Source organism: Anopheles ziemanni, chromosome 2, assembly GCF_943734765.1.
Source record: "Anopheles ziemanni chromosome 2, idAnoZiCoDA_A2_x.2, whole genome shotgun sequence".
Taxonomy (NCBI): Eukaryota; Metazoa; Arthropoda; class Insecta; order Diptera; family Culicidae; genus Anopheles; species Anopheles ziemanni.
The window spans coordinates 14,449,997-14,475,532 of NC_080705.1; the positions used below are offsets into that span (position 1 = coordinate 14,449,997).

The 25,536-nt window shown below is 45.2% G+C and overlaps 1 protein-coding gene and 1 non-coding gene across 2 annotated transcripts in view; one reads left to right on the forward strand and one right to left on the reverse strand.

Moving 5' to 3' along the window:
- Nucleotides 1–24,911, reverse strand: part of LOC131281584 (1-phosphatidylinositol 4,5-bisphosphate phosphodiesterase classes I and II) — a 62,135-nt gene extending 37,224 nt beyond the window's left edge. Inside the window, exon 1 of the mRNA XM_058310927.1 lies at nt 24,648–24,911. Within this exon, the coding sequence (XP_058166910.1) occupies nt 24,648–24,911 (264 nt within the window). The remainder of the gene's footprint in view (nt 1–24,647) is intronic.
- On the forward strand, nt 17,407–17,606 carry LOC131283266 (small nucleolar RNA U3). Its single transcript, XR_009188756.1, has one exon. It is a non-coding gene; the product is annotated as a small nucleolar RNA U3 (small nucleolar RNA).
- Nucleotides 24,912–25,536: the final 625 nt, after the last annotated feature.

Sequence of the window (25,536 nt, forward strand, 5' to 3'; positions counted from 1 at the left end):
GAGGTTTCAAGGATAACCACAAAGGACACACAACGACCCGCCCAGGGAGGGTGGGGGGGGGGGGGTGGTTGGTAACGGTGGCGATTATGTTGCTTCCTGCCCATGGATTAGATAAGCTCCCCTCGCCAGTGTCATGCCGGGCGATGCGAGCGCGCTGCAGACCATCGCGTTAAGCAACGTTATCCGGGGTCTGATTGATGTCGCTTTTCAGGCGGAAGAATTATGCACAATCAGCGGTGGAATTAAGGAGGTATTAGGGACGTGACGTGATCAATACAAGTACATAATACGTTGGTCTTACTATGGCTACCCGAATGTTTGGTAAACTATTTCAGTATACCAATCGGTTTTACTTAAACAACCTCTTCATGAAGGTATTGTAATCAAACTCCCCATACATCATCACTAGGCCACGAATATTTAAACATGAATGTTATAATACCCCGTCGGCGGGATGTGGTTACGGTATGTGTGGTTTTAGTAGAACGGTAAATTTTAATTAATGCATTATTTAACAACGCTAGACCCATCAGGGCAAACCTTGGCCACCTTACTCCCTTTCGCACCTGTAATTGCGAGGAACGCTTTCCGTTAGGGTGTAGGAACGAAAATTGCGAACGTATCGTGTACCGTTAAGGCACATCAAACAGCTCACATACAAAGCCACGATCGAAACAGAGAAGATAAATTACACTGGCGAAAGATATGATGGCGAAGGTAGATGGTAATAAAGGTACAACTTTAATGTACAACTTTTAACCGTATAAAAGAACCTTAAAAGGAAGGCTACAAGGTAGCTAGGTAGACTTTCCATGCTCATGTTGATTCTTTCCCGAGCCCCCACACCCAGCCTTCACGGGACCTGCCTTTCGCCTTGCAACACACATGCAACGATTGCAAAGTTGCCGCTCGCACGTTAACTTTTATTCTTTTATTTAACTTCCTCCACGCTGGAAACATGTGCCACCATCATGACAAACTTTGTGCTCAGTTATCCTTCCGACAATCCACATCATGCCGGATCCCTCGACGATGGTCATGCGCTTTGCACGCGTCCATCCCCGGCCACGTACGGGCAGCTCGCAAAAGTGAGCAATTAAACGGTAGGTGTTTGTTATTGCACCCCGTAGGTACGGGTATCGTGGCGGAAAATGAAACTCCGTTCGCGACAGTTCAAGGGTCAGCCGGTGGTGAAATTGTTGGTGATTTGGAGGAGAAAACTGTTGCCACAACGGAACGAAACAAACATCAACCAAAATACAAACGCATCGCCACTGGGTTGTACGTGCTGGTGTGCCGGTACCTTTCACACCGAGCCATTTCGCGAAATCCCCAGGAAGACATAACTTCTGCAATCTAATGCGATTTCTCGGAATGCAATAAATGGCGAAACCAGAGCAGGGCGTCCTTTTCCGAAAATCACATTGTTGCTTCGTGCGCATACCTTTTTTTTTGTCGTAGAAGCTAGTGTTTGCTTCTAAGCCGTTCGGACTTTGTAGACTCGTGCTTGTAAAAATGCACACATGTTGATTTATGGTGCCACAAGCACGTGCTTCGTGAAAAATCGGTGGTGAAAATTCGAACACCTGTCTTTCCTAGCCCCAGAAGGGGAGGAAAATGCACACCATGCAGGCATACGTTATCCAGGGAGTATCGATATAACAACGGCAACCAGTTGAACATCACCGTTTTGATACGTTTCGTCTATCTCTTTCTTTTTCTCTCTCTCTATCTTTGCTTGTTGATACCATAGTATGTTCAAAATATCTTTTGCTTAATCTACACGAGGTGCAAAACTCTGAAAACACAGGCGAAAATGTCTTTTTTTCGCTTCGTGTAGACGTTGCTATTCGTGAGCCGATGCAGATGTAAGCGCATTCAATGTTGATTTGATTGTTTAACTGTAAAAACTGGGCACAGAGGTATTGTGTACACCGAAATCTTATCAACAACCACTGTACATCATCACAAACAACTATTTTCCATCAGGCGGCACTCTATACCAGGTGTGCAAATTTTTGCAAATCTGTTTTTCACTCGCCGACCGAAAAACACATTTGCGCTCATTTTGACAGTTGACTGACCAACTGACAGCATTTTAGCGTTTGCAAAGGTTGCTTTGTGCCTCGTGTAAACGAGCCATTACAGAAGGATTGATGCAATTCCCTCCGGAGCATAAGCATAGTACGTGTAGTACATTGTTTGTCAAAATTGAAAAAGTTAATTTTCCGAGAAGAAAAGAAGAGTTGTTGGAAACGTTTCGGTCCAACGAAGCTAGCTGAACATAAACGTCGCCGCGACGGCGATGTTTTTAGAAAATATAAAAAGGATCGAAGGATGCGCCTTCGATCTCTTTTTCAATACGGAAGACGGAAAAGCCAGACGATTTTTTGGCACAACGAAACACAAAACGAAGATTACGTGTAGAATAAAGTTGTTTAAGATAAGGCAAAGAAAGCTGGTTGTCTTTCCTTGCTTGATTCCGTCAACTAGAGCGCTGTTCAAGACCATCTGTCTCTAACAAGAGTCAATTTAAAGCTGAATGAAAAACCGTACGAGCACGATAGTGTGATATTTTACATCATAGGAAAACTGTGTTGAATCAGCTTAACATAACTCATTAAGCAGGTTTATGAAACCACTCTCAGTGAACGTCATAAATCGGTTCCCATTGTTTAGCACCGGTTTCCCGTCACTTCGCGATAAGAAATTGCTTCGGCTCAAGGAAACACGCAATATTGATAAACTTTCTTAGAAACCGCCACAGCATTCCACGACTCTGCACTGTTTGCTCTTCTACCACTATCCCGCTTCCGTACGGATTTCAATTACTAAGCTGCGGCAGCGGTTTCCGGTTCATCTACCGTTGGCTCTTCGGAACTTCCTCTCCTAGAGGCACTGGCAGAAGATATTCTAATATCGTCAAAGCGGGCAAGAAAATACCTGGACCAGGACGTATTCTTTGCCGTACTCTTGCCAGCCCGCATTCCTCGCGACGGTCTCGGCCGGCTTCGGCTCTTCGCCGGCTTAGCCGGGTCCCTAGCAAAATGGTGGTATTACGTAGCAGATGTTTTGAAAGAGATAAATTAATACTCTTGGCCCGCCGAGTAAAACGGTGCTGATAAATTAAATTCATTACAGCTATTGTTGTGCTGAGCTCTGCATTGGCACGGCACCATTTGTAGAAGCTGAGCCACGCAGCTAGATAGGTTTCAAAAAGGCCCTTGTCAATCTACGGAATGACGGGCGGGGTTGGTTATTCACGAAAGTTTGCGTGTAATTGTTCCGGCTGGTACAAGGGTGGAAAAACCACTTACGATCATAACGCTCATCGTGAGACATGACTTTTCTATGGAACGTGGTTGTACATATTGTAACAAATCGATCAATATCGTTTCATTAACATTCTTTATCTACTTTCATTTAAAATCAACAAAAAAAATCACCACCTTTCACTTAAATAAAATATTTATTTAGAAAAAAAAAAACAGATGCGAGCTTTCCAATCAAAGATAAACACGGAAGCAGTCAGGAAGCGAAAACAATTGACCACTATTTGTACCGGGCCAGAAATAACTCAAACGCCTAGAGGCTACGGAAAAAGTCGTCTCCCGAGCGATGAACGGGAAGCTAGGAAAATAATTTACTGTCGTACCACTTTTTGTTGAACTTTGTCACCATTCTTGGCCAGTGGCCGGGGTTTCCGGGAACAAACGCAGCTTTGTTTTTGTTTTTTTCGTTGTTGTTTCTCAAGCACACTCATCCGAGGGTCCTTCTCTTGTGTTTGCGAGTTAAGCTTCCTATAGCTGGTGCTGGTTGGTCTCAGGTTTCCTGGGAGATTCCGTCTTCATTGACACCGGCGGGTCCTGAAACCGGATGAACACGGGCTAGCGGGCGATGAGAGCACCACCTCAGGTTATCACAAATCTTGGCTCCCTTTTGTCAAGACTAGAGCAAACAACGAACGGCAAGCCAGCAGCCTGCCTGCCGGAATTTCTATTCCTGCCTGCATCTATGCAAACAATCACCATGAGGGGTCGGTGGAAACCTGAGCGCCCCGCCCTCGCCCTTCGGCTGAAGGCCAGCAGTTATCTTTCGTTTAAGAAACTCATTTAAAATTCAATTGGTAGATCCATTAAAGATGAATGTGTAATTTATGCCCTCATTCAATACGCTCAGCTTCAAACGCAACAAAACGTCCATCACGTTCGTTCACGACCAGCTCGTTCGCTTCCTCGGGTATCGGGGTTGTAACCGTGCAAAAAGCGCATGCTACCTTCGCTAGCAACAACAGACAACCCTCACGGTGCGTTCCGGTGGAACTAAGGATAGTTCATAGAGTTTCATTCCAGAAAATTCTCATCCCCATTTATGCGGTCGTCGTTATCGCACCCGGGAGTATTGTTTCCGCAAACGATAAAGAGCAAAGGATGAGCTGATGCTACTCTATGCTGCCGGCATCGTTTATGCTTCAGCAAGATACAACAACAAAAAAACGTAGGTAAGTATATCCCTTTTAATCTACGGATAATCGGATTTTTCTTCCCCTTTGTCTGCAGCACGAACGTCCAAAGTGACCAACGCCACAAACAGATGTTACGAATACGAGTCGGATAATCCTACTGAATAGTGAGAAAAACTTTTCCACCACCAGCAAAGACACCGAACAAAGAGCTTTTGTGCCGTTTTTAGTGTAGTAGAACGAGCTGGCATGTGTTTCTCATGTGCTTAGTTGAGAGTTCACCTCAATAAACAAACACTCCACATTTATGCACTCGAAAGGGAGTAATCAGATCATTTAACAGCACGCAACAGCAATCACTCGTCAGCAAATTCAGCTCGCTTTTGTCAGTTCGTTAAAACAAACCCGATGATGCACGATAATTTATAAATTCGACACGCCATTTCACTATCGGGGGGCGGGCGCGTGCGATAAAAATCAATAAAACCCGCCTAAGATTAATGTGCAATAACATTTCGCTCGACCGTTCGACTGTCGAATCGTTTCGGCTCACTCGATGATGCACATTAAATGGCTCCAAAAACCCGGAAATGGGGGAAGGCGAGAGAGAATTAAATATCCATACAAAACCCCCAGGCTCATATCGAACTGAATTTTATCGGCCGTCGATGAAAGCGTTGATGGATGGGATCGCGTAACAAAAATGAACCCAACCCGGCCTCGGGGGGTGGGGGGGGGGGGTTTGCCCGGAGGGGTGAAAATGTTAATTAACCAAAGATTCGATCACGGTCCATCTGCCACATTGTGTGCGCCACGACCCGTTCACATCCATCATCGCAGACGGTTCGCTGGTCGGAGGGGGGGGGGGGGGGGGGGATGGAGAAAGGCGGGGGCAACGGTGCACTATACATGTCATACTTGAGTTATTGCCAATTGATTGATTTTATCGTGTCGCTTTTCAATCACATCCCATCGAGCGAGCCGTCGAAAGCAGAACCGGGCGCGTTCTTTCTCGGCGCTGACATGAGCGGCTCAAGAGAGTGTCGAGATCTGGCCGATTCGCCTTTGACGTGAAGCTGGACGCCCCCCGACTGCTGATGAATGAACTTTTGTTTTATTTCGCCTCGGCGAATCATTTCGAGCACTCGGAAGGGATGGGGGGGGGGGGGGGGGGGAAGCTGTGGGTAAAGCAGCCTCACCCGCCCACTAATCAATGTTCCATATAAAAACCGAACCGTCGACGAATGTCTACGCCCGGTCGGCTCGGCTTCAGTTCGCCGACGGTTCGGCGAATGAAAGCGATGTGCTGCTAATTGATTCAATTATCTCCATGGCAAGGATTTGCGTTATCCAACCGTCGTTAGAGGGCTTCCGAACCGGGCGGGAACCGGGTTGATGGAAATGGACACCAACCCATCCAGCATCCGGCGAGCCGACGATGCACGGGCCGATGAATATCGACGAAGGGGCCGCAAAGCTGTTGTTTATGGATGAAACATCCATGTTTTTCCATTCCGAAATAATTCCATTATGCTGTTCAATCAAACGCAAACCCAACAGCTGCACTTTATTGTACTGGGGGAAAACATGGGGGGGGGGGGGAGGGCAGGGCAAGGTTATGCTGCACGCTTTTCCCTAACGAAAGTCCATGCGGTCATTGAAAAGTTTTACGCTTTTATGTAAAGTACGCTCGTTTCATCTCGTCCGTGGGCTCATGCTTTCAACGTTTAATGGGTAAATTATGCAGGCTTTCTCGCCAGAGCCATAAAACATAAAATTCTCCTTTCCATCACCAAAAGCAAACAAATAACAAGTTAAGAAAATGTTAACGAAAATACAAGCATCCCAAAACACAAAAAAGGAAGGAAAAATGAACGAAAGAAAAACCCCTAATGCAAATGGTCGTAAATGGAAATGGTTAAAACACATTTATAGCACACGCATATGTGAGGGCCCGGGGTTTTCTTTTCGTTTCAAATTGTCACAGTATTTATCTGTTGCGCATCCCCAAAACTGCTGTGCTTGTGGTTCGCTCTTTGCCGGCAATGATAATAAAACATGAAAAATAAAACACATCGTCCACCGAAAACCCTCAACGACGCACACCCATTATCCAGCACTAAAGGCCGAGCCGAGCATTATGTCGATGATCGTTCGGGTTGGGCGTGCAGTAAATCTGACCGACTCATTGACGCCCATCATCCAGAGAGTGAGGGTCAAAGGACACACACACACACCAACACATACGCGCAGGCGCTAAAAAAAAAGTAAATGTTTCACTTCCCATGGCCGGACTTTATGGCGAAGGCTCGTTTTTTCCAGCAAACCTCACGCCCGGTCTGGGCACTCTGACTGTTCGAATTTTCTCTCCTCTTCAGCAAAATCCATTATCATCAGCCAACCGCGAGAACTGCACGTGACGGCTTCCCAGGCCGGAAGGGATTTAAAATTTATGAAATTTCCCCACCAACATGGGCGGTGACTCCTCTACGCGTCGACGACATCGACGTAAGGAGAACCCTGAAAATGAAAACGGAGAGAAAAAACAACAAACCACGGTGTTGAGTTCCGCTGCGTTCATCGGAGGTGATTTTGGCACGCGGCTTGTGGCACATGTGAGCGAGTTGTGTGCCGTTCCGTTACCGACACGTCGAGGCCCAAGATTATGATCCATTATTGAGCAGCGAGCTAAGTGCCGGAAAACGGGCTGACCCCCACCCCGCGGGGTGGGTGCTGGTAGCAAGGAAAATGGTGCGTGCGGCGAGGGATTGTATCGCTTCAACGCCGCAGTAAAAGCGGCCTAATTGAATCTTTACCTTCTCGAGAATCCCGGGAAACACACCCCAAAAGGAGCAAGGAGTCGGCGAAGCGAGCAAGCGGCTGGAAGGAAAGCATGGAAAACCCCGAAGGGGGCCAGCTGGCTGCCAGTAGCAGAAACACCGAAACAAATTAATTATCCTTTTAATTGGAGATTGGTTCGGTGCCGCCGGGATTGCTGCTGTGGGGCTTTTTTATGGACTCGTTTCCATTTTTCCGGCTTGCTTGCGGGGCAGTTCCCATATGGGTGTGGATGGAGGCTGCGGTTTCAGATTGATTAGGCTTTTTACATCAGGCTTGGTTTTGTTCCAAACGGTGTTTCCATTTGCTGAAAGCCAGACATCAAACCACCACCCAGCAGAGTTCCTTTCCCATTCAAATATTCCTAGCAACTATGCACACAAATAAACATGACACTTTTTCTCATTAACATCACTCGTCCACAACGCTCCAACAAATCTTCCGATTAACGACGAACGGGAAGGGCAAACAGAGCGGGCAAAAAAAAAAAACAACCTGGACAGAAGTAAAGCGGCACCGAGGCATCGGTCCTACCATTTCGGGCTGAGCATCCAACCTTACGCGTGTATGTCTTTCATTTCCAGCGACTTAACGATCTGTTTCGGGGCCATCACAAACAAACCATCAAGACACCATCACCATAATCAGGGAAGCACACACCGAAACACAAACACACACACACACACACCCTTACACCAGACGACAAATGCCATCATGTGACTTTCGATGGCTCCTGCAACTGCCATTCGGCGATGGTATCAACGAAAATAATTAGCAGTCATCAAACTGGGCTTCGCCAAATATTGACCGACCGTCACGAGCATACGGTGAGAGGTGAAACAAAAAGGGGGGAAGCGGGGGGGGGGGGGGGGGAAGAATTCTCTCCGGTCGGATAAACCAACAGAAGACGGAAAAATTTCAATTTTCTGCCCATCCGACGATGGCGGGAGAGCGGCCGGGGGGGGGGGGGGGGGGGGGGGGGTGTGCTTCTGCCCGGCAAAAGATTTGCGATAATCGATTCCGATCTGCTGGTCAACGGAAAACCGAACCTGTGAAGAACCATTACAAGGCGGGAGAGGTAAATAGAAGGAAATCGAAAATGTACCACACAAGTGTCTGACTTCAACTCGACAGCATTTCTTAACAACAACGACAACAAGAAGCCACAACAGTTTCCACCGTTACACATTTCCAAATCCCAAAAAACGTATGGTTTGAACCGTAAACCTGATCGGAAATTGAATGCGAAACTTTAACGAAATGGTACGAGATGGAGTTATTTGTTTTAACCCAGTTCACGTACGAACGAACTCTAAAACGCAATCGGAAGTAGAGAAACTGAACGGAAGTGGAGAAAAACGTGCTCGAAATGTTCATGTCAACCACAACTAAAAAGAGAAAAACTTCTACCCAAAAACGATGCTCCGCTTGCCAACAAACTAAATCCGATGTTGGCATGTAGTTAAATCGACACAAAAGTTGGTTCCACCGGATATGCACCGTTCTCAAGTTTCTTCGTTTGTTTCTTGGCTCGTGCAACGCAAAAAAAGACTTGGATAGTTCTCCTCGTTATCATCATATTTCTCTGAGCGAAAATCCTTGTTCGGGTGTTATTCCCGCCTTACCAACTATTTCAACTGTACCGACGGACGGTATATTTTCCTTCAAACTGACATTTTCATAAGATAATTTGATTCAAAAACAACCACTTTGGCTCCGGAAAACATCAAATAAAATTTTACCAACCATTCCCGTGTAAACAGTTCGTGGCGCAAACCTTCGTTGCAACGCACTATCCAATGGTGTAAGCTACACCATCAATAAAATACTATACCCGAACGCCGGACGGAACATGAACTTCATAACGGATGGTGTAACAGGCCGGAGGCGGGGGGTTTAGTTTGAAACCTTTTTTTTTCCTCCAAACCATTTACATTAACGCACGACGGTGAAGCTACTATCATAAAGGCATCAGATGCTCGGCCATTTCTTTTCCTCCTTTTGCGGGGAGCAAAAAACTCGAAAACATTCAACCGAAACATTCACTCCCAACTAGACAAATGGTACATGTCAGAATGGATTAATTGGAAGCTCCATAAACAGCAACGCACCGAGCCGTTTCGGTGCGGTCCTGGCTGGCGGGCTGGACGTCCGGATGGCGGACGGGTCGAATTGTTTCGGGATTTTTCCTCCTTTCCCTTAAAATCTCATTAACAAGGGATACATTACGACCGGCAGCAACTGGTTGGCAGCCAAAGTCTAAATATTTGGACCCGCCGTCGGACGTCGACAGCGTGTTGGGGCGGTTGGCGTACGAAACGAATGCCTCAATGAAAACACGAAGCATCTTCCTACGCATGTTTGAAAATCATTTCCGATTTTTTAACCACGTTTTAGATAACCTCAAAATCTGCAGTGAATAAGTGAGGTTAGTTATTTAGGTTTACATAATGCTTGGCACGAATTTTATTTCTTAAGCTTTTGGTTTAACATCCAATAATCGTGGAATTTAGTTGTTAAGGCTTTCTTCATTGAATCTACTACATATTTTAGCTTTTTTTATGTATGGAGTTCTGTGAACGCTAAAAACTAGACCAATACTGAACCGTCGCTTCTGAAACTTTTCACACATTCAGTTTAAATACTGCAGATGTTGTTGAAGGTTTGTTTGATCACTATTTTTTGATAAAATCATCTAAAATTTACAATTCAAACACAGTTTTACTAACACAAACAAAACAAGCATGTAAACAAATGTAAAGGTGTATCCAACATAGTTACCCTAAGGTTTGTACATTACGGGGAAATTGATGAAATATCAAACATTTTAAATATGCCGTTATTGTAACTATCAAATTCAATTTTTTATTATTGTAACTATCAATATCTTTCAAGTATTAGTTAAAACCATAATTCTTTTCTCAATCCCTTCGTCACCGAGCAACGCCGCGGGCGTCAAGCTAGTATAAAATATATTACAAAAATTTGTCCTCTATCGCGGCGTAATTCTTACTACGATTGAGCACCTTATTCGCCTTTCGTTTCTTCTCCATCGAATCGAATTTCTTGTAGGCGTACAAAACACCACGCCGTATTGCGTATAGCAATGTGAAGAAACAAACCACGTCATGCTGCAGTCTAGACACACAATCACACTTCAAGTGCACGTCGTAGCCCTCACGCCCACGCTCGAGGTTCACGACACACAATGTAGAACAGTAAGCGCCTAGTACGCGCGTCCCACTCCACTGCTCAGGACGAAGCAGGAGCAGCAGCCAAACGGCGACACCAATAATTCGTCATTTGATGTAATCTTAATGGCACTTTCCTGTTGACTTCCTGCCATCCCACGCAGGCGACTACGCCACCCACACCCCCGCACGCTTCAAGTTGCTCCCTAGTTGGCCCGTAATTAACATCGTATTAATAAAACATTTTATCACCTTTGTCCTGACCGAGGTCGCCCAACGCACCGATAAAGTGAAATAGTGGGGCAAAAAAGCGCCATCCTACACGAGCACGTTGAAATAGTGACTAGGGATATTTGACTTTTTCACACCATTCGATTCCAGCCGTTGGTGGGGGAGGCGTTAAAGTATCAACGAGGGAGAGAGAAAGATAGAGAGAGTTAGGCAGAAAATGTAAATTTCTTGCTTCAATCAATTATGCATCGCCGCTCGGGAACATCGTGTTCTTGCCGTTTTAACCTGCCCTTCGACCGGCGTAGCGACGATCCTTCCGTAATCTTACCCAACACCCAGGGGCTCCCGAAACGCGAGCGACCGAGCGGGGAACGGGAACTGAATTAAATGACATGCTTAATCGTGTATGTTCACGAGCACCACCGACAAGGCACGATAAAGCGGAGCCCTTCCAGGGCTTATGGCAGGTAGCGTGAGGTACCGAAACTTGAAGAAATAATACAGAAAAAAAAAACACCAACGTAGGTAGCGTCTCGTTTAGACTTCCTAGCGAGCGCCGGTTGCCACGTACTCAGTGCGGCATGGCACCTCGGTGTGAACCACCGGGCGTCTCCATCGGCGTTAATCTTCTGTTGCTAACGAGCGCAAAGCCCAGGAGGAGGCGGCTGGTAATAGGCGCACATGAATAACGTGTTTATGGCCCTATGACAGGCAATTGTTTCTTCACTTGTAGCCGTGCCACAAATCATTCCGCGCCGAAAGGTTGCTTCCTTTCCCTGCGTTCAACGAGTCAAACGACTCGACGCCATCGTTCGATTGTTGCATAAAACACATTGTGCCGATCGCATCTGTAAGTCTTCAGCTGCAATCTACCCGCCTTCCTTTGCTGCTATTTCCGGATGTATGCAAATCACGATCTACCGATTATGAAACGGGTTACGGGAAGGAAGAAACTCAATTGGCCCACCCCCCCCCCCCGTTTTAAGCATATTCTTCCAAAAGTGTCTTCGATTGTGAAGAAGTTTACTGTATTTTATCATCTTCGTTCATCGCTGCCCCGCTACAACCGACAGGCGACGACATTCAACAATCCGGAAACCCTTCTTTTCCTCTTCGAAAAGCGAAAAACGGTATGCAAACACACATAAATCGTCGTAATCTGCATACGACAAGCGCCACAGATAAGCGAGCCAAGCGGTTCGTCGGGAGGCGATGGAACAATTCATAACGAATTATGAATTTTAAGCACAGATGCTGCACACATCTGCTATTCATAGGACACGGGTGCCGTGAATGTGAAGGCCATGTTCGTTTGGTTTTTATGCAAAGCGGACAAAAATAGTGCTGCAAAAGAATGAGAATAAACCGAAGCGCGGTTTGACGTTTTCGATCATCCCATTGTGCTGAGATAGATGCTTTGGAAATGTGGCTTCCAAATGGAAGTTTATAGCAGCTTGCGATTGTTATTCTCTGCGGACCTCAAAACGCAAACCAACTTTAAATTGGGCTTGTTTAACCTCATTTAGCAAATATGCGGCTGTAAATTCTTTCTTGCCAAACTCCACCAATTGCGTCAAAACTGTCTATTTATGTGCGCAGTAAGAACATCAAACCGTAGAGTACGTAAATTTCTTCCAAATGTATCGGAGCAATCAAGAATCCGGCCAGAGATCAAGTAAACACGAACGGAAGGCCGGTAACAGCAGCAGTTTTTCGTTAAATTGAACTATCAAAATACCGTTTCGCCGGGTGCACGTTCGCCAAACAAGCATCCAAGCCTACCACCGACCATTCACGCTTCTCTTCTCTTGGACAGAAATGACCCATTTCCGCCGAAACAAGCTCTCCGCGGCCGTTCTACTAAACGCCGGCGTCGGGCAATCGATGCATAAACCCAAACACAGATCAAGCGTCCCCCTCCTCGTGAGAGGAAGGTAGCAAGCGAACCGAGATAGAGGTAACGATAATCGTGAAATTAAACACGAAATTTGTTTATTCCCCCCGCGAGCTAATGGTTCTATTATGGCATACTATTTCCAAACGCTTCTTCCCCCCGCCTTCCATGCCGTGCCAAAAGCGAGAATGTCTATCGCCACAACAAGGCCGAAAATAATCGGCCGCCTTCGAACACGAACACGCGGCTCGGTTGTGTTTCATTCAACAATCTGCACGTTTCCGCAAATGGCACGACTTCACGCACTTCCCAGGCGAACGACGGATTCTGCGGAAACCGGTCAACCCACTTCCAGATGGACATTCGCCGGGAAGAACACAACGGAAACCGTTTTGCGTGCATTCCTACGCCTTCTTTCGTTTGTGGGAAACCTTTCCGTAGCTTGGCACTAATCAAACCTTGGATGACCATCCTCCAATGGAGCGTGCTTTTCATAAATACCTATTTTCCGTTGGTTGGAACTGAGATGTTTGCTCAACACTTTCCACGGCCGGTGACCAATGTCATCGATTTAAATTTTCTTCGGTTTACGGTTCTTCAATAACCGACCAACTTGTTTCTTTAACCGACACGCATCATTGTTTGTCTTTATTGTTTCTGTTTCCAACACGTCCGATAGTCTATTGATTTTGTTTCCATTTTTCCTCTCACAAGATCGAAATCTAGAGGATTCTTTCCAGTCTACAAAAGGAAAGTACACGAGAAAATAATTAACTTCTTGAACAAACATAGCGTATAATGTTTGTATGATATTTTGTAAATAATTTCCTCAATATGAGAAGAGTTTGTTTCTAATTAAAAAATAAATGAATAACAAAATTGTTAACTCTTCTCAATGTAACCAGGGACTTTTCTCATAAGACAAACAAAAATTCTTTAATATGCTTACATAATTTTTCAATGTTTTGTGTTCAGTTGAACATTTTAGCAAACTCTTATTTGCACTAAGAAATATGAAACCTTTTTTTTTCAACCATTTTAACATAATCAGTTTGCCCGCCCTTTGTGAGCCTTCACAACAACATATTTTTCTCCAACCATCCTCAAACCGATTGATGTGAACGGTGATGAAAAGATTGTTCTACTCTACACTTACGTCTTGATTTCACCTCTCCCCACTCCCATACCCGCGTGCGTGTGCATTTATCTTTAGTTTTTTCCTTCATCTGGCCATTTGCTCGACATTCTAATTTTATTTTCCCTTGAACCATTCCGGTAGCGGGCGGTGCACACTCCGTTTTCGTCGTCTCCGCCTTGCCCTCCCCTCACTTTTACAGCGCAAGGTTTTTTTACTTTTCCGAACGGCATTTTATTTACAACACCCGTAACAGGTGTTTGAATTTTATTAATAAATAATTTATGTCACGGTTTGCTCACAATCGTGCCGGGTTAGCCGGGGACGCAGCAGATTGTTTGCAAAGAAAAAGAAACCGGTCGGTTGGCGAGTGGATGCAGATGTGCAGGGTGTAGGGAGGGAGGGGGAGGGAAACATTAGAACAACCATGTTGTGGTTATGCTGTGGAGATTCTGCTTCTTCGCAGCTAGCATTTCGTCCCTCTGCCCGATGCTTGATGTTCCCTACACCTCCTCCCTCTCGTTTTTCCCGTCACCCGTGCAAACCAGGCTTAATTTTATTTTGACGACAACAACGATTTGGAAAAGAACAAGCCAAACCAGTGGAACAACAGTGCGCGAACGCCAGCAGCCAATGGGGCGGGGGGGTAGGAATTAATTAAACAATTGTTCACGCTTTGCCGACGGCATTGTGGTTTGATGGTGATGGGAATTTTCCACTTGGTGCAAGTTTTCCCTAAGACCCGCTGGACAAAAAAAAATGAAAACAATAATGGCGAAACAACTACTTGTTGACGAGGACTTCAACGTCCTCCGACTGGCGATGCGAAGAAGGAAAACGCCGCGCGGGGAATGGAACAGCAATTACGAAGTTTGGTCGTAAAAAAACTGCCCAACAACTTTCTGTCAAGCAGGGGACTGATTTTTACGGATTGAGTGAAGGCATCTTGAAGGAAAATGGGGAGGCAGAAAAAAAAAATGCGCATGACGCATATCACCGCAGCTCTTTTTTCTTTTCCCATCATGCTCATCGCCATTTCCAGGGCGCTTTTCACGCTCCGCGCTCGATGTCAAGAGAATTCGAGTATGGCTGAGTTTTCACCAACATCCTCGCCGTGAGATAACGCCGGCCGCCGAGGCCGCTTTTCCAATCTTCTCCCACCACCAGGCCCGTGGCACGTGGGAACACGCTTTCATTTGCATCATCCTCACTCGATTCGGCATGGAACAGTGACATTTCAAAACTCGCCCGGTTGGCATATGTACTTCGGGGGGAGCAATCAGGCGCCAGCGGAAGAGCCGAAGGGCACCACCGGCAAACCCACATTTAATTTGGTTATTAGACCCCGGCCCGACGTCTCGGTGGGCACGGGAGCACCATAAATAATGCTTTCACCGAAACAATATCGTCAGCTACATTCTCCGATTTTCTTCCGAAGTGCCCGCTTAGCAGCGAGACATGCCGCGCCGGTTATGAACATTGTGTGGCTATTGATTGAAATTTATTCATCCCCGGTGGATTATTTACGAGCATAAATTAGTCGCATTTATGCAATGCTGCACGAAAAAGTCGTTTGTAATAATGGCAGACGCACCATTTATCTCCCCAACACCAGCGATGGTAAATGGGAGTAAACAAATTGTGATCATTTGGAGAAACTGTCCAACATCAATAGCGCCTTGCGTATTTCACCAATTTCATTCGTTCGCCGCGATCCGGCTACCTTCTGGGGGGGCCACTCGTGACACTTTTCGCAACCCTGCAGCGGAACAGGTGTACATGTTTATAAATAAGCGTTCTTCCCAGCCTTCTCACAGCGCATTGCCGCTCACTTTAAAGTCGCTCGATGTTGATCGTGCCGAAGGAAAAATAAAGTAATTCAAAAACAAAAATATCATCCCTCCGCGCTTGAACTGTGTGGCTGCAGGTAACTCGCCCCTCTGGTGCTAATACGAACCCTTACGGAGCAGCTTCATTCCTTTTTCGTTACGTTCCAGTTATTTCAGGTTTCGTACACGCTTCACCACATCGTCTCCCTGTGAATCCCATCCCGTGTCTATCCCGTGTCCTGGCCGGGAGCCGGGAAAGGTCGTTGTTCGTGTTCCGCCGGCTTCAACAGTGGCGCTTGCTCACTCGTTCGGTCGCGCCTTGATTCTTTTTTTCTATTTTTGCATGTCCCTTACCGTGCTTCGGGGTACACTGAAGCGGAAAATGTCTTTCCCGACATTCTGGGGTCCATCTTCTGCTGCTCGCGACAGGATATTTTCTCCCCGCTCCGAGCAACGGCGGGGAAGTCCAAGAAGTTCACCCTCCTCCCGACGCCGATTCGGGGCGCGGTCCGCCGGGACATTGCCCGCCGGATGACGCGAGTGCAAGCGCCTTTTCCCTCACTTAAACCAAACGACAGCTGGAGCGGAGCGTTTGACTTTCATCTTCCGCGATTTTTTCTCGTTCCCGGCGAGCGCCATTTCCTGCTTTATTACAACTTTTATGAATCTTCTTACCGGGGACGCGGTAACAACGGAATCCGTAAAGAATATTGCGGCCTCGGATAGCAACTGTACGAGGGCGAATAATCAAGAATGGAATGTGGAAATACAGAATCGCCGCCGTAATCCAACCGACTGATGATGAAAACTATGAGCTTGTTCCTCGAGAATGAAAAGATATTTGGTGGATTTGCTATTAAAACCATAAGCTGACATGCAGATTTCGTGTTCTTGAGCATAAGAAAAAAAATCTGATGTAGATTTAAGAATTATTAAGGTGTTTCGAACCATCTTTTTAAAATATTGGAACAAATGGCGCTTCATAAAAACTATTTCTAAATCATAAGATTAAAACCAAGATATTGTTGGCAAAACACATGGCATGAGCAATATAAAACTTAAACAGTTGTAAGAACTTTATAATAACCAAATATTTGAGTAATTGTAAAACAAAAAATATTGTTCGTTTTCTCATTGAACATCACCACCATCACATTTCAAAAATACAAATAAATTAAACTATCATGATTCTTCTTTTTAAGAAAAGAAAATTTTCAATGCACAGGGACTATGTATTCCAAGAAATTGTTCGCGAAACCGCGCAGCGCTAAGCGAACACAAAAGAGAAACACGTTTGTTTGGTTCTGTGAGAGACCGCACTCTTACTCTCTCTCTCCCTCTCTCTCTTTCTCGGTTTCTCTTTAAACCGCTGCTTCGCTCACGAACTGTCAACATTGGACCGCATGGCTGCCTGCTGCCACATGTTTACGGGGTAAAACCACGTGCGGCAAGGCAATGTTTTGATTTGATTCCGTAGCTAATCTAGAAACCCTTATCATTAGAAAGCTACACAACACATATAGACCGTGTTTAGTAGGAAATGGAATGGACACCATATGAAGTAAGAAAAATGTATTGGATGAAAGAAAAACAATATTCATTTTGTAGGCAACAAGAATCATACAACATGATTCGGTCAAGAAAAACATTGAACCGTCTTCGCAACATACCCAAGCATGAACGGTGCGTGAAGACGTCAAGACGAATGTCTTCAACCAATACCACGAATGACGCGTGGACGGGAAACTTACTCGCGCGTCGCTATACATCGCTATAGCAGCATGTCGGACGATGGTACGGTGGACCGTCGGAACCGTGTTTGAGCTAAGACTGTGCTTCATAGGATCATTTCTATAGGCTAGTTTTCATCTCTACTTTCGCAAAGTGGAGTAAACTCAACCCACGATGATGAGTCGAAGTGTCCGTCCTGGAGCGTGAAATTAGCAGACTTGGCTGCGTCTCTGACGCGTCGATCTTGCTTTGATGATCGTTTTCCTTCTAAAGGGGCGGACGCATTCTGAGTGGTGTTTTTGATAAAATATACCTTAACAAAATCATTACTGACCTCCGACTGTTTAATAAGTAAGAAAGTAGATTATTACGAATGATTGGGAAATATTATTATGATTTGTAATAAACCAATTTTCCCTAATTCTAAAGAGGTATTTCTTCAAACACGTATTACTCATATTTGCACGTAGTTAGGCTTTCTCGTTCACGCGGCAAATGTGCGCCTTCATCATGACGAGCTTAACGGTTACAATCGTAATGGTGAAATACGAGATGCGAGTATGAGAACGCAAGAAGCAGGAAAACATTCCTTCTAGTCCAAAGTAAAGAATGTTATCGGCATTTCTCACTTTGTCAATATGGAGCCATTTTCATTTAGTCATCAAAAAGTAAATCATACCCTGTTGACAATATGACTTGAATAAGAGTTTTACTAGTTTTGTTATTCAAGCTAAATTCTTCCCCACAACAAACTGGATGATTCATCGCCATCTAAAGATAAAGCTCGTCCGTTTCATTTTATTTAAATCAACATAACCTTATCCTAAACTTTATTTGTGTTTAGCAACATCATGATATTCGTCGAAATGTTCCTATCTTGTTAGATTTATGAAATAAAATCAATAGATCGATTTACTGATGACAATTTGTAAATGGAAAATCAACACGTTCGTGTTAATTAAACAGATTGTACACCAAATACGATTAAATTAATAATTGAATTACGTGTACCCTACGTACGAGTTTCAGGCGCTGGACACTAATTTTATGATTCCCTATCGCCTCCGAAAATGTGGGTTTTAGTTGGGAAGATAATTAATTTTATTTGATCATTTTGAGCGGCAAATTGAAACCAGCCCAATTGATTGGATTTCTTTCCTGGTAGCAATCAACATGCCCTTCTCGGTCCCCTTACGTCCCGTTAATTTAGTATTCTCCTACACATGGCAAACTTTCCGAGATCAATCACAAAAACCAGGGAGTAGTTGAAATTTTATCCCACAATATCTGAACATCGATGGAAAAAACAACAACCCCTAACGCTGTTAAGCCCATGTTGTCAACCGTTGATTATCCAATTGTGGCCAATCATGCTGGTTCTTGATTTTATATTTTGCTTTCGAGTCATTAATGGTATTGACTGTTTTCGGCGAATGAAATCAACCCAATGTGCCTTGCTTCATGGGATCAACGCTTCCAAAAAACATCGTGTCACTAGGCTGTGTCCTGACACTAGCAGCCGTACGAGCGGTTTGCATAACTGTTGGTAACAGGAAAAGACCCTGGCCTATCAAATCATCGCTTACCCCATACGGTAAATAGGAGCGGGGTGAATGGTCTTTCAATAGGATCATTAAAAGCAAATTTTGTGGACCATTAGCATGTTGTTTCGAAGGTTACTCAGGACCAACAGCACGAGAAGCAGTATGCTCGGCAGCTTCTCCAACATCGACCTCGAATACTATGATACGGGAGTAACAGATGTTGCAACATTGTCGTGGACATTATTGCGATACGAATGAAACATTACATCTCATAAGCAGACCATGCTTTAAAATCTGGAACAATGCAGCCATTTTGTATTTTTCTTCAGAACAAACAACAGCTTTGCAGAAGTATACCGGGCAAGGGTAGAGGGTCATGCTCGTAAGCATTCAACGAATGTGTCAGAAAGCAAAGATTAGTGTCTGTGTGTATGCTATAATTTCATATCCAGTCTCGACCATAACCACATTCGGTGTTACCACGTTCAGGTACGTATTTCATTACCGTTTCAAATGTACAACCTCCATTACTATCGTTCTCGACGCAAGGACTCGCAAGAAAGTTTTCATTTCACCCTAAAGAACGTTTCCATGTTTTCCGTCTTAGGACCTCGCATCGCATCCCATTAGCATTAACATATGCTCATTCCATTCACAGGGTGTACAGTTTTTTTGCTTTTGCCAGCTTTTCTAGTCAAAAGTTTTTCTAACCCGCCCATTGTGCCTGCGGTTTTACCGGGAGAGTCAGGGAGTTTGCTGTCAAAGTTGCTCCTTCACGTCTCTCAAAACCAATCCCCAGAATACGAGATAATGTCGACGTCAAGGAGATGGAGCTGATGCACTGCACAGCATAACGCCTCGAGAACAAGGGACAAGGGAAACAGCACCCAGCAGATCGCATATCCCTTCACAAGGGGACCCGATTATGATGCAAATGAATAAGGTAGATTCACTGAAGCAGTACATCCATAGCGCCTATGCATCCAAGGTTCTGCCATCCACTTTGAATTCCCCATTCATGTCACTTTGCTTTCCAACACAGCTTTATCATATACCCTCTCCGGGCCAGAGTACGGGTATTCGTACGAAAGCTTGTTCAACATAACCTCACTTCACTCGCTGACGGTGACAACGACCGTTTGGTGGCAATGGAAAGGACAGGGAAAAAGGAAGGCAAGCAAAGATCGGGGCGTCCCGGCCCAGGGCGTGAACGTTATGCCCCGGAGAAGAAATCTCTCTGCTGGGGGATTTGTTGTATCAACAAGAGTATGTAAACACTAGAGCAGATTCTGGGAGCCCAAGAACGTATCGCTTGTATAGAAGCTGCTGCTGCTGATGATGATGATTCTGATGATGATGATACTTTTTCTCAGGCTAGCTTCGGCAAAGCTAGGAAGCGGACACATTTGACTTAAGCAAATGAAACACGAAGGCAGACGAAGCACGAGGACAAAGGAATGCAAGTACCGACCCTTCCGATCCAACATCCCCCAGGGGAGAATCGATTGTAGTCGAGCAGAGGGACGGCTTGAGGTAGAGATGGGAACCAAGATGGGGTGGAAATTGTAACACAGTATAAAATCTAGTTCAAGAGCATATTTTGTGGAGCTCGTTTGAAGTGGCTCGTTTGCTTCTAACTGACGTGCGCATAAGGACTCCTTAGTAAGGATCGCAGTCTTTTAGAGGATGGGAAGAGTAGTGCAACGACCATACTATGATCTACAATATGGTAATGTGCAGGAGAACGAATGAAAAAATTACACCACACCCTGCATAACCTTATCCATTACCTTTTTAATCGGCATTTCAATCACTTCCAACACTGATGGATGATATGTAATTCCCTAAACTGTTCTGTTCCATCGTGAAACTGAGAGAATCGATCTTAGTTGTGTTAGAATGCTGTCTTACAGATTTAATGTAAAATTACGATTACAACGATTCGACAATACTTTTTCAAATTTGTTAGTGATATTGGAAATATGATTGGTATTTACCAACCATGAAAAGAACTCGCTGTGTTTCAAACCTCAAAGTCACAGCGTGAAAGGTTGAAATTTTGTCGACATTTTTTACAACAAGTTCGCTCTAGGGTATGATCAAGAACTACCAGTAACTTATTCGCCGCACCAAAATGTACACTCATGGTTTGGTGACTGACTTTAACGTCATAATAAGTGTATCGTAGCACTTTTTAAACATGCAAGCAAAGATAGCACAGAAAGAAACCCCAGTGAATAAGGGTCGGAATTCAGTTAACGTCATAAATGAACCTCTTGTTACACATACATGATGAACAATCGATTGAATCATTAGAATAAAAAGTATAACTTGAGTTATTAGTGTTCAAAGAAGAGAGTCATGCACGACATTGTAAATTTGTTATGAGTGATCATAACTTTTAACGACTAAGAAGGCAATTATTTAGTTAGAAGATAAAAGATCCAGAATAAAACTTATAAATAATAAAATGTATCATGTGTATGTGTCGCTATTGAATAATATCTCAATAGCTAACACCGGGTTTACAAAGTGTACTGAATCGATAAACTTCACCCGAAGCACTAATCATACGTGGAGGAGAATTTATTACACTATCGACCAAGTCATAAATGAACCTCTTATTACACATACATGATGAACAATTGATTGAATCATTAGAATAAAAAGTATAACTTGAGTTATTAGTGTTCAAAGAAGAGAGTCATGGACAACATTGTAAATTTGTTATGAGTGATCATAACTTTTAACGACTAAGAAGGAAATTATTTAGTTAGAAGATGAAAGAACAACAATAAAATTTATGAATAATAAAATTTATCATGTGTATGTGTCGATATTGAATAATATCGCAATAGCTAACACCGGTTTTATAAAGTGTTCAATAAACTTCACCCAAAGTACTAATCATACGTGGAGGAGAATTTATTACACTATCGACCAAGTGCATGTTCAACCAATCAACCTAATGAGCTGCGGCGTTCGTGCGTAAATTGAACAAACAGAATTATCCGTTGTTGTCAATATCAAAGACTAAAGCTCCTCGCTCGTTGCTGCTCCCGTTTGGCCCTCGATCCCCCGCCAGGTAACCCGATAACGCCCGACGAACGGACTTGCCCGCGACACGTGGCTGCGAAATGGTGAATCGCAAAATCGATCGCACCGGAATGCACGCAAAATGGTGGCGTGTTACGCGATACCACCGTGGCGTAGTGCACGCAGGGCGTAAGGTTACTGCGGTTTTCCGTCGGCCACAGCGCGGCAGCATCCCGGCGTGGACCACCATTATCGGGCACGGGACACACGTTGCGAAGCGTTGTGTAACCCGAGGCAGGCCGACCAACACAGTTCGATCACGGAATGCCGGGCCCGGTCGGGTTCGGGTGTGGATTTTATACGGGGCGGCTTAGCTTTGCGGTTATCAGGCGATGATTCGCAAAAAAGTGAAACCGAGAGCGCATCGGTGTTCCCGTGCCATCCTTTTGCAACCGGCGTCCTTCGGAGGAAGGGAAAATGTGCCAGTATTGCCCGCCTGGTGAAGCTCATTTACGGGCAAATGATTGCAAAAATCATCCGACCGGCGCTACGTAAATCAACTGGCGAGAAAAACTCATTGGCAAGCTGCGTGCTTTGCTGGTTGCTCCAGATTGCAGACCGACTGCGCTGGTGGAAATGTTGATTAAAAATCCTACAGCCATTCTCATTAGAACCGCAGCCATCGTTCTGGGCAGAGCGCGCATCAAAGGCAGGGCAGAAGAAAATTGAAAATCCCCCCAATCCTCCCCAGCGAGCTGGCCAGAATGGTTTTTCCACTGATGAAAACTGTTGCTCCGGCCAGCGGAGCAAATGTGCACGAGCAACAGAAAATCAATAACCCCAACATAATGTGACTCGTCGCTAGCCCATCCATCCCGGGGGTTGGCGGTCCGGGGAGTTTTTCGAGCGAGCCGGAAACTGAAAACCACCACCGCAACACTCGCGAGCCTGGACCATCCCGTATCATGTGCAGAAGCATTGACTCGCTTTTCAAAGGTCCAATCAAAACCATCCCCATTCCATCCCGGAGTGCCATTCTTCGGGCTGTGCGCTTGGGGGTGGGCCATTTTCCATCCCGGTACTATGAGCACTGGAGAGCTCTCGAAAATCCTAATCGGCTCCAACAAACCCACACACACACACACACACACACACCCATATGGCACACTCCGTTCGCCACTTCTGGGTTGCCGTTTCGGTTGATTGGACCGCTTTCGGGCGAAAAAATTCTCCCATAAGCCGTAACTCTCATCCGAATGGCGTTTGGTACTTTTTGTAGAATTTTTTTTTGTATTCCGTTTAGCCTAACGCGTGAGTCTGTATCGACGCACCAGTGAGGAAACGTTTGGACACACCGGACCGGAAAAACAAAATGTTCGAGGTACCAAAGAGCGATTGAGGGTAGTAACAATCCTTCAAGCGAGACGCTCGGTAACACTGCTCCGTTTAAACGACCGACATAAATACCCAAGGAAGTAAACGGGGGGCGGGGGAGGGGGCCGCACACCTCGGCGAAACTGCAATTGGTGTCGTTTTGGTCAATGTATGGCGATAAGAAATAAGGGGGGGGCATCATTTAAGCTAAAATAAAAGAAACCGAATGCCAGCTTTATGCGCACCGTGAAGGGCCGTGAATTATCGGCCACCGTTCACCGGAAGATCACCGATTCACCGAACAATGGGCAGCATACTTGCTTTCACCCAACGCGACCGAGGGCTGCAGTTAAGATGTCAGCCGTCAGACGAGAACGAAACAACAAATGCTGACCACACGAACCAGCCGCCGCCAATCGGTGACATCAAAGTCGAACGGGCACTGATTAACTTGTCAAAATATTGCATCCTGCTCCGAAGACGGCTTCTATCAAATGGTTCGAGGGGAACCGTGACGCCCCCGATCAGGACCGGCTTGCGTTGCGGAATAAACAGCACGTCGGTTCCGTTTATCGTCCATCAAGGGGCAGCCGTCAAATAAGGCATTCAGAACACCTATCCGGTCCGGGAGCGATGCATGGGAGAAATAAATGCAAATAAAATTCCACCCAACAAAAGTGGAAGAAATTATTCCACCATTCAGTCACTTCTCGATACTCCCAATCCGGGGGGAAAATTGTGTTAGCAAAGTGATTTTCATCATTTTCCATCGATTGTTAGTAACTCATTCGCTCTTTTTAAAGAATTGAATAGCGATTCAGTTTCCACGACGCATGTTTTTTTAAAATTGAGTACATCATGATACTTTCATTAAATGTATGTTCTAGTGTTGTGCATAATGAATCTTTTCGCGAGATTCATTCATATGAATCTTTCACCTAAGATTCATTCAGATGGATTTATGAATCTTTGCGGATTCGAATCTTCAAAGCTTAATGAATCTTTCGTAATGAATCTTCATGAATCTTTCATGAATCTGTCACGAATCTTCCCGATTCTTTCATAGGCGTGGATAATGCGACAAAAAAGGGGGTCCCTCAACCCATTTTTGGCTGGTGACTTTTCAACAGTTGATGTATCTTCAGGATTAATGAATCTCTCGTCGAAAGATTCATGAATCCCTTATAATGCAGAGATTGATTCAGATTCATGAATCTGAATCAGATTTACACAACCCTAGTATGCTCAAACATATTTTGATAACGATTCATCAAATAAGAAAGAAAAATATTATTCACCAAATATATGACTCATGATATATTGAAAGAAGCCAGCTTATTTGCGCCTCAGTAAAATATACACCCATTGCTTCTGGCACTTACCTCGTCCCATTTGATGAACTTCTCGCCGTCCTGCAGCGCCTTCGGGACGTCCATGACGCCCAGCTTGACGGCCGTTGGATTATTCATGGCCACCGCCATGCTGGCCGGGCTGGGCGTTTGGGAGGAATTGTTGCCACCGGCGGCGCCGGCGTTGCCGGATGCTGCGTTGCGGGGCGAACAGGTCAGAGGGGAGGACTGCGACTGCTGCTGCTGCTTGCCGTCCGCACCGGGCGTTGCACTTCCGGCCGACAACATCGAGGCCATCGTTGGCGCCCTCCGGAGATTGATCGTCGATAATTCAATCAGTGGCCAAACACAGGATGCCACACACACGCACACACACACACTCGCGCACGCTGGCGCTACCGAAACACGAAACACTCACACTGCGAAGGTTACGAGAAGGAAGGATCCTATTTTTTTTTCACCGAGAAAAAGCACACGCACAACCTTCGAAATTACGGGCGAAATGAATCACTCAACTTCACAAGGTCACGAATGTGGCGAATTCCCATTCCCTGGGCTCCGGGGGCGTGGGGTTGGAAAGCTTACGCACCGCACGTGTGGGAGCGCCACACAACTACAATGGCAACCGGTACGCCATTGTGGCGTTTTAATTAATATTTACACCGAATTGGAGACATTTTCAATTATTCACCGAACCGCCGATCCGCCCGTCACCCGTTTCGGGGCAGTTGATGAATCGAGCCCGCGGCCGTTCCAAAAAAGAGGGTTCAATTTGACTTTTTCAGTTGAAACTTTTACTTCACACGCGGGCAAAGCCGATTTCGCACTGCATGAATGGGTCTGAAATAATGAAACGTTGAAAAATGAAAATTGAAATGGTTAGCACAGGTTGAAACGGTGTTATTTCGATCCGGAACGAAAC